The 10,819-nt window shown below is 34.9% G+C and overlaps 1 protein-coding gene across 1 annotated transcript in view; it reads left to right on the top strand.

Annotated features, from left to right (window-relative positions):
- The window catches only part of LOC123760637 (myb/SANT-like DNA-binding domain-containing protein 3), an 8,840-nt gene extending 1,361 nt beyond the window's left edge, over positions 1–7,479 (top strand). Inside the window, exons 2-3 of the mRNA XM_045746381.2 lie at positions 1–38; positions 1,585–7,479. The exon at positions 1–38 is cut by the window's left edge and continues 57 nt beyond it. Coding sequence (XP_045602337.1) covers positions 1–38; positions 1,585–2,039 — 493 coding nt within the window. The 3' untranslated portion in view covers positions 2,040–7,479. The remainder of the gene's footprint in view (positions 39–1,584) is intronic.
- The last annotated feature ends 3,340 nt before the right edge of the window (positions 7,480–10,819 follow it).

The raw sequence follows: 10,819 nt of genomic DNA, 5'->3' as shown, positions 1-10,819 counted from the left end.
ACCAGAAGTAGAAGCTGTTCTCAATGTGCTCAATCCTTGTATGCTAAATTTTGGTCTGGAAGTGCATGATTTAAATGTTTTTAGTGTTCTGTAACTTTGCTAATCTAGTATACATAGTCATGCTGTCTTGTGTTATTTGTGTAACTTTAAATTACAAAGTTATTTAATTTAAACTTATGTTTCACTTTTGAATACATGTGTTTTACAGAATACTAGAAACCCCATTAAGTGTTTTTGTATATACAGTATAGAAAATAAGGTATACTATTAGGAATATAAAACATTTTGGTTTTAGGTACAGTATTTTTTTTTCAAATGTAAAATATAGATGATTCATTTCTTTTAATAATAAGCTGTTTGAGAACTGCATAGGGAAGGTTGTATTGTTGCACTGTAGTATTCTTTCCTGCTGTTGTATAAATTACCTTTTCCTTATCATTTCTGACACCCCCCCCCCTCAAAAGTGTCATATTGATGAACCTTACTATAGTGATGAGACGATGGAAGTGGTATCGAGAATTAGAAGAATTTAGCATTTCACAGTAATCCGAATCTTTATCAGAATAGAGAGAAATTTATCATTACTAGTACAATATTTCCAATTCTTAAAATAATTCTTTAGCATTTAATATAAAAATTAACTCGCCAAAAGGAAACAGAATGCAAGCAGAAATGGGAGAGATGCTAGCATTTTTACATTACCATTTAAGAGTTTAGGTTTCATTGAATAATTTGTTTATTATACTACTTGCATTATATAGGTTAACGTTTGCTTTTTCAGTATAAACCAAAAATGTATTTTGTTTTAATTGAACAGCTACTATTGCATTGTAACTATTTGAAAAATAAACACTTATTGTATTGTAAATTTTACATAACATGTTCACCTGTGATGGGTAAAAAGAAATGCCTTCAGTGTTTCTTATTGTCTTGTTTTATAGATTATGGATTATTTTTTGAGTAAAAATGAATTAGCTATGCTTTAATTGAGGTAGTGTTGTAATAATTTTATTTGAAATAATATTACAAATTGTATTTTATTGTGTAGTACACAATTAAAGCATGAATATCTGCATGTATAATGGAATATTTTCACTTTCCAGGTTTCTTCCAGAAGGTTAAGCTGGATTTATCAATTGTTTTCTATTATTAAATCAATCTATTTTGTTATTAATACTTATACCATGCTCATAATACTCATAATGTAAATCATTAATTTTTTCAAACTAAAAGAACTATTTTTAGAAAAATAATTATCCAACCATATTTTTGAAAAGAATTGGAATCTATAATTGTATCAGAATCAAGACTTTAGAGGAATTGGTTTCTGAATCGTTAGAAATTTTAGTGCAGTATCGTCCCATTACTACTTTCTTCAAGTGTGAGATTCGACAATACTTTCTCTATTGTGAGAATCTCTCATCATGAAGTTTATTTTTGTGATGTTCATCACAACTGTTGCCTTAAACCTTAAAGATCCTACTTATAATCCATTGCAAATTTCAACTAGAATGCTACTTACATGCTCAATTTTATATATAAAGTACTTGAAATATGTGCTGATGTTTCTTGCTGTTATTTCAGACGATGATGTAAAAAATGTTGTGGTGAATCCCCAGGACATGGTTCCAGATTGTTTGATGCCAGAAACCTCGACAAACTCTGCTGTCAGAATGGATGGTTTTCAGACTGGGCAATCTTCTGCATCAGATACTTCTCAGAATTGTGAGCAAACATCTTATTATGAGAAGCCAAACTCTGATTTAACTCCAAACATTGGCCCATCAAGACGAACAAGAAAACAAAAAATGGACCAGTTATGTGATGAGGATATTCTTCTTGCTCAAATGCAAATGCAACAAGCCCAACTTTCAATAGAAAATTTAAGATTAGAGCGTAAAACTCTACAAGAAAAGTATCAGCAGCAGCGGGAAGCTCACGAGTGGCAGCGACAGCAGCACGAGGCCAATTTAAATTTGGCAATGTTGCAAATAAAGTTTTGGGAAAAGAAAACTGGTTATGGAGACATGGAAACATAATACAGAACAAATACTAGATAATAATGGGAAAGTTAATATAAAGCATTGTTTGAAAATTTCTGTGAAATTTTAAAGTAGTCTTCAAAAAAGAATGCTACTGTAGATTGTGATTGTGTAAAATGTAGAAAGTACCTGAAAAACTTATTACCCGGTAAATACATTTGAGAAATATTAGTGTGGTGGTGTTGGTAAATACATTGACTTGAATGATGTGAACGCATATTGCTCAGTGAAATGAAGTTCAATTGTGTATGTGGTATATCTAAAAATATAAAGTAAATGTATGCATGTATATTATGTATATATATATACACCGGTAAATTTATATACATTATACAGTTTGTATATAAATATGGAGATTGGCTGAACATACTGTATGTGAACAGTTACAGCTTATAGGTGGACATTGGTATACCTGCAATACAGTACAGTATATATAATATACTGGCACTCAAAACTTGCAAAATAGATTGTTCTATATTTTATAATTTTATTTTCTTAAGTACTAGTATGCACAAGTTTATGGATGAAATCCATAATTTTTTTATATACTAGCCTTAATCTTATTTGCTAATTGGTTTATAGTTTTTTATGCTGCCAAAGTTGCACATAAATTTACTCAATATGGTGCTTGAGGAGTAATTGTTTACTCCTTTTTTTAGCAATAAACTATTGTAAAATTGGCATTGTTTGGTGGTACCACAGATTTTGGCCTCCTGAAACTTTTGTTGATGTTTGCATGGAAAAATACAAATCAGGTTATAAGAAACACTTGAATTTGCCAGTCAAAGGCACACATTTATAAACAGGTGTTCATACTTTGTGTTTGTGACATACGCAGTATGCTTGATGTACCTCTAGCATACAGAGATTGGCTTTATTCCAAATGTTTTCAAACCCATGTGCCTATTGCGGAGTGTAAATGAATAGTGCTCTGCTTCTTGTGAAATAATTTCTACATATTCTTTGGCACCCACTGTCATGTTTGATCGAGAATAAGTTGGTTTTATTGCATGCTCAAATAATACCATTATCTTGGGATACAATGACATTAAACACTTACACACAGTTGTACTGTATATAGTATATTTATACATAGTTAAACTTTTAAAGTACTGTACTCGATGTATATATATTTGTGCCGAATACGCCATCTCATGCTGTGCAGTGAGATGGTTCAAGCTAAGCCTCTGCATTTTCCTCCACAAAGGTACTACTGCTATTACATGAAGTGTGTCTCCTGTCATAACTTTTACTCTGTCTTGAAATTTTCTACTCATCTCCTCCTGAATATGTTTTGAGCTATACAGCTGTTCTATTTAAAACTTTGTAAAACCACTTTAACATTAATATAAAGTGGAGAACATTTTGATTACTTAGTGTTTGTTCTCTCATAAAGTGTGGCAACTGCTTAGCTCAGGGAGTTTGGTGCTCACTTGGGCCTGTGAAAGATTATAAGTAGAATGTGGGGTCTTAACACTTTCTCTGCCTAATGCCGCATATTCCGTCATCAAACCAAAATACGGAGTATGTGGGATGACGCGAATGGCATCATGTAAAAAATTTTGCAATGGTTTATTATTAAGTATAAACATTGTGGGTGAAAGAGTTTTAACATTGGGTTATGTGCTCACCGGGAATGCTAAGCCTATCTTCAGGTGCGATTTGGGTGCCCTGCCGGGCCAGCGAAAGTTTTAACAGTGAACATTTTTTTTCTTATGTAACAATATTGAGCTGATAAACATTTGTGCAGTTATCAGATATAAGGGTTTTTTATTGTATTAGCAGATGTCCTATGTTAAAAAGTTTCACTGCTGATGCAGCATTTTTATACCTTGCAGTATTTACTCAAATAATTCCTCATATATATATATATATATATATGTCGTACCTAGTAGCCAGAACGCACTTCTCAGCCTACTATGCAGGGCCCGATTTGCCTAATAAGCCAAGTTTTCATGAATTAATTGTTTTTCGACTACCTAACCTACCTAACCTAACCTAACTTTTTCTGCTACCTAACCTACCTAACCTAACCTAACTTTTTCTGCTACCTAACCTAACCTATAAAGATAGGTTAGGTAGGGTTGGTTAGGTTCAGTCATATATCTACGTTAATTTTAACTCCAATAAAAAAAAATTGATCTCATACATAATGAAATGGGTAGCTTTATCATTTCATAAGAAAAAAATGATAGAAAATATATTAATTCATGAAAACTTGGCTTATTAGGCAAATCGGGCCTTGCATAGTAGGCTGAGAATTGCGTTCTGGCTACTAGGTACGACATATATATATATATATATATATATATATATATATACACATACACATACACACACACACACACACACACACACACACACACACACACACACACACACACACATATATACACACATATATACACATATATACACACATACATATACACACCCACACTTTGGTGACCTGCATTTCTCCATGTCAAACGGCTTCATTACAAATTAATGTAATTGCTAGTCTCTACAGTTCTTTTTGCAGCTCATTTGAATGTACAAACCAGTGCAATCCCTGATATGTACAAAGTGCAGAGCCTCAGGATACCTTTTCATGTATGAAATAATGTCACTTGTCACCCTTTGCAAATCTTTTTAGTAACCACACCACTAAAATCTAAGTAAAAGTTAATGCCTAGAGGGCACTTAAGAGATATGATGAGGACCATTGTAAACAATGCTAGAAAGATTACTCGATTGCTAGTCACTTTCAGTTGTACCGTGATGTTTTCATTTGTTGAAATTTTTTATCTCGTAAACTTGTTGTTAAAGTATAGACATCATGAATGGTCCACCCAAAAAAGTTGTCTATTATTAGTCTACCCCAAAAAAACAATTGACTGCTGAAGACTAGGATTGTTACAATAAATCTAGTGCAGTTTATTCCGAATCGAACATTAATATGTAATTTCTGTCGCTCTCAAAATGCTTTGTTAAAAAAAATGACGTTCGGAAGTCTGACTTCAAGTGATCTCCATATGGACAGTTGATCTGATTATATAGTCTCTAAAAGCAAAGATACTATGAATTTTTTTTTTTTTTTTTTTTTTTTACTAACTTCGTTAGTGCAATACATGCAACCTTGTGCTATGACTCTAGTGTTTTTATTGACTAGATATTAGTTTGGTTGAAAACAAATTTGGTAGTGTTTAGCATTGTTATATAGCTTTTATTAATGATGTGATCACTGTGGAATCTAAATTCACATTACTGTAAAGTGAATGAAGAACCCACAATCATTAACAGGTACATTTCATGACATTTCCCCATTCTGTGCAGTGACATAGTGAATGATGTACAAATCATTTGGTTAAGCACTATTGGGTCTGGCCAGTAACTGGTTGGGTGCTTACCTTTGGGTGAATGCATGGTCTGCCTTGCCCATGGTTAGTGGAACATTGAGAAGCTCAACTGGCTTCTAGTCCTTGACAGTGATATACGTATTCCATTACTATACGCGACATTCCCTCAATTGTATGTGCATTTTAATTTCCATTGTTGAGAGCAGTTTTTTCCTATGCCACAACAATTGCCTAACTCCTGGGTACCTATTTTACTGGTAGTTAAACAGAGGCATTAGGTAAGAGGTAAAATGCCCAGCTTTTGTTGCCCTGTCCGGAATATGAATCAGAGTTCCTCTTCGGACATAGACCACTGTACTACCGGACTCGACATAACATTTCTCCGAACTGGCCCTTAAGAGATGTACAGTACAGTATTGAGAAATAATTGGTTAAACCAACAACGGTAATGGGTAAATTTATAATTATATATCTAATTTTATTTTTTTATTTTTTTTTAGTTAAAATTTCAGAATGATGTAAGCCAGGAATCCCATTATAAATATCTTGTTAGTTAAGTTATACTGAGAATCTGAAGATATTATACTCTTAGTATAATATCTTCAGGTGTCGGATGTGAATCATGAGCTGTCAGTTATTCCGTTATTGAGAAAGACCACAATGCAGTACCGAGTTCGATCATTATGTGAAGCAAGTGTCATAATCGACTAGATCCACAGTAAAGCTCATTATTCATATCTGACTCAATGTAATATGGATGCATTGTTGGTTAACACCTACAGCTGTAGTGCTTACGTACCATTTGAAAAAAATTATGTGCATAGGATGAGTATACCATGTAGTACTGTGAATTGTTACCATTCTTCTTAGTTCAGAAATAATTTTGTTCAGCGAGATGAAGAACAATCTGGCCATCAGTCTGTATTGCCAAATTTCATTCTGACTATGGCTGTAAGCCACAAGCAAAAAATGCTGTTGATCCATTTACTTGCAGCATTTAATGTAATGATAATTAGTCAAAAGTACATTTTAATATATGAAAAATTACCATATGATATTCTGACAAGGATGTGCATTTGCCATTATATTTACCTACAGAGCATTGGCAGAGGACAAGGGGCATGAGCCTGTTAGTGTGCTCTGAACCTTAGTTGTCAAAATTGGTAAAAAATTATGGAAACTAAGACTTGTCATAAAATTATTCATTTAACCTTTGTAATGTAACTTGAAAATTTGTCCATTTATTTCTTGTACAATAAATTGCTGGCAGTGTAGGGTATTTACAAAAAGTGCATGATGGGTAATTTTAATGTTTAATGTGAAATATATTGTGATATTACATGATCTTATTCATTTGTGGCATTCGTCACCTAACTTTTATGTGCATTTTATTATACTTTTTAAGAATACAGAATACATAATAAAAATATATATATATAAACACACACAAACACTTTATTTCAAAGCCCAGTAACTTCAGAGCGTTATATGACAGTGTTTTGGGAAGACGGGACACCACGAGCATAGCTCTCATCCTGTAACTACACTTAGGTAATTATACACACACACATTAAGCAGTGCTGTGGTAAAGGCAGACTTGATACACAGTTTCAAATATAGGTATGATAGAGCCTAATAGGCTCAGGAATTTGTACACCAATTGATTGATGGTTGAGAGGCAGGACCAAAGAGCTGAAGTTCAACTCCTGCAAGCACAATTAAGCGAGTACACTCCCCCTATTTCTTCCCTCTATCTCCTCTCTCTCTCTCTCTTTCCTCTCTCTTACTCAGAGAGAGAGAGAGAAACTATTAAGTAAAAAAAAGAAATATAAGCTAACTATTATGAAGGCTACAGACTTTTCAGGGCTTAATTATTCTATAGGAATGTAAAAGATGTACCTAATTGTAGCCTGGTATGAGTTGTTGCGTACTTTTCATCTGTTATGCAAGTCTTTACCTTATTTATGGATTGTGGCTTTAATTTTTGTATAGAACATTTTGTTAGAAAAGGAAACTACTGTAATTCACATTCTTTTTCAATTGCCTGTGATATAAAATATTTCTTTGTACTGATGATAAATAAAATGTATGGACAGGAAGTTTTAACTTATTCACAACTGAGCATGGCTTCCTTCAGAAAATAATTGATAAATCATGTTGATCATAACTATGAATACATAGGATGAGGAGTCAGAAAACCAGCAATGCAAGACGTGGAGATTTTAAAAATATAATGCATGGTAATGATTAAAATAATCAATTTTTGCAAAAGTACATACAGTGCATTGTGAAACTAATTTTAGTGTGTTAATATCTACCTCTAGTTCATTTAATTTATTATGCACCCCATACCCCGGCATGTACATGAGTGGCAGTGGAAAAGGTTACAAACAGTTGTAATTATGGACACAAGAACTAAGCCCAAAAATGCTTTACCTGAATTTACCTGAGGGCTACCATCCATCTGGTGGCCTCGACGATGACAGGAAGCTAGAGGCGTGTCCAAGGTTCATTTATCTTGATCTTGTTGGACCATAACAAGCATTTTACGTTTGTGATGAACTGGTTGCATATAATTTTGGTTTGCTTATGATAATCCATTACACATGTACCCTGAATTTCAAGTGTATTACACACCTGTAAGGAAAACCCAGCACTCTTCAAAGCAACAACACATACTGTGTATATATATATATATATATATATATATATATATATATATATATATATATATATATATATATATATATATATATATATATATATATATATATATATATATATATATATATATATATATATATATATATATAATATATAAATAGATTCAAGAGTTCTTATATTCTTGTATAGCGACTAACACGCATTGCGTTTGGGGCAGGTTTTTAATCTTAATTTTCCTTGTAATTCGACCGGCCAAATCATTTAACAACCAGGTACATATTCACTGCTAGGTGAAAAAATCGAAGGATTGGTGCCTAGTCATTTCTCCCTGGCCAGGATACGAACTAGGCCATATCTAGCGATGCGTGGGAAGAATATTACCACTGCGCCACTGGGACATAGTATCGATTCCTTTGTAAATAACTTGAGGGGGACTTTTCAAGCATTATGCTTACACTGATGGGTCTGTTCAAATGTCAACAGGTCGCACTGCAGCAGCACGTAGAATATACAAAGACATCTGCTGTACACAGACCACTAGTACGAGACTGAACAATTGGTTTAGCTCTTCACATACAGCTCTACTACGACTTGCCAGTAACTGAAAAACAGCGTAGTAATTTTCTGTAGTTCACAGTCAGCTCTTCAAGCAATTGAAAAACATTAAGAATGTTGTAACATCCATTATAAACAACATCATTAATACAGAGAGCAAGAGTTTCAGAGTCCCATTTGTATGGACACCCTCTCACATTAGTGTTGTTCAACATGATGACACAGACAAGGAAGTTAAAGCTGTATCTGACAAACCTGAAATTGAGTTAGATCTAGGCATTACAATCTCTGTTGTAAAAACAGCACTATTTCTTAGGGATTGCAGAAGAACAGTCACTGACACTCACACGGCCAGAAAGTACGAATATAAAGAGTTTGCTTAGATCTATGTATCTTAGTATCTATGCTTAGAACTGAGACGTATATGTACGGGCAGCACAAAACATCCACTAGACAGTAGTTACTTTGTTTGGACGTGAACCCACTCTTCGACTTTGGGCGTGAACCCTTTTTGGACTCTGGGACCTTCCAGTCCACTCTTTGCAGTGGCCTTGCAGCTCTAGTTTTTTTGCTTTGCATTTCGTGTGTAGCCTTCCGGCTGTTTCCCTCATGCTGTGCCTTGCGGCGTTTGTGGGAATTTCGAGTATACTTGGGATATATGAAGCATTTGAGTATTCCCCATATATTCATATACAGTATTGAATATATATTAATTTAAAATTAAGATATAACCTCCCCAGGATGCCACCCACAACACTCGACTAACACCCGGATTCCTAATCACTGCTAGGTGAACAGAGGCAGTGGGTATCAGAGGACTTGCCCATACGGGCTATTCATGCCCGTGCCACCTCTTGGGTGGTTTAATCTTCATCAATCAATCAATCGTCTAGCCCTGCCAGTGTGATATTGTAATTGCCAGAATTAAGCTGGGGTATTGATATCTATAGCAGGTGCCATAGATATCAATGTCCTTGCATGCGGGGCATAACAACCCACGCCACAACTACCAAATTAATAGCATTACATTACAGCAGATTGATAAAGAAAAGGACCTTGGAATCAAACTCCACCACTCAATGAAAGTTGCACAGCAGGAAGGAGCAGCAGTCAAACAAGCTAACCAAACCCTTGAAATAATCAAGCGTACCTTTGCCTTTAAGGAAAAGAAGGTAGTGATACAATTGTATAAATCTCTAGTACGCCCCCATTTGGATTACCGTATCCAAGCATGGAGACCATGTCTTCATTAGGACAGCTGCTCTAAAGAAAGTGCAACACCGGGCAACAAAAATCATTCCAGAGTTAAGTCAACTCTGGTATCAGGAACGGTTGAGGGCCACAGAGTTAACAACACTGCAAACCAGCCATGACAGGGCGGACCTCATTGAAATTTTTAAAATACTGAACAATTTAGAAGATTTTCAGGACAATGTCTTCAAAAGGTCGAATGTAACACAAACAAGGAACAATATTTTCAAGCTCAACAAGCCACAATGTAGGACTGAGGACTGAGAACAGGAGATGTCTTTTCACCCACAGGGTTATTAACCTATGGACCGACCTATCAACCGAAGCGGATACTCTGTTAACTTTTTAAAGTACAGCTGGAAAAGATCAAGACAAATGTGGGGGACCTTCGACAAGCCTTCCTGTCCTCATTGAGGTCACTAGTGTTAGTGGCTCTCAGGTAAATTCAGGTGGCTGGAGGTAATGAATACCTCCCCCCCCCCAATTGTAAACTATGTGAACAAGAGATAGGACATACTATCCAACATAATATCTGACATAGTCCTGTAACCAATGATTTGAGACCAAATGTTATGAGGTACTTTGAGCTCTGTGACTATTTCATACAAATATACCTTTGGATATTTTATCCACCCACGGATATTGGAAGATATTCTTGTGCTCTACCCAGAGTTTGCTAGTGCAAGCTAGTAGATTAGACTCGGATTTTATGTTCTCTCCTGATTCCATGTATGACTAACCATCCTGTGAGATGGAGATATTAGATGAACTTATAGCCAGTTTTCGATCTACACTCTGTAATCCTCCATACAGAATAAAGAAGCAGCATTTTGCTCTATATACCTTAGTTTGTTAACACAAAAAAGAACTTAATTATCATGCAACCCCCTCACACACCCACGCTACTGTGGGAGGAGGTGGGAGCTAGGACCACATACGTGCAAGCAGGCACTATACCTCCAGTAAGCC

Source organism: Procambarus clarkii, chromosome 21 (assembly GCF_040958095.1).
Source record: "Procambarus clarkii isolate CNS0578487 chromosome 21, FALCON_Pclarkii_2.0, whole genome shotgun sequence".
Lineage (NCBI taxonomy): Eukaryota > Metazoa > Arthropoda > Malacostraca > Decapoda > Cambaridae > Procambarus > Procambarus clarkii.
This window is presented reverse-complemented; position numbering and strand designations above follow the sequence as displayed.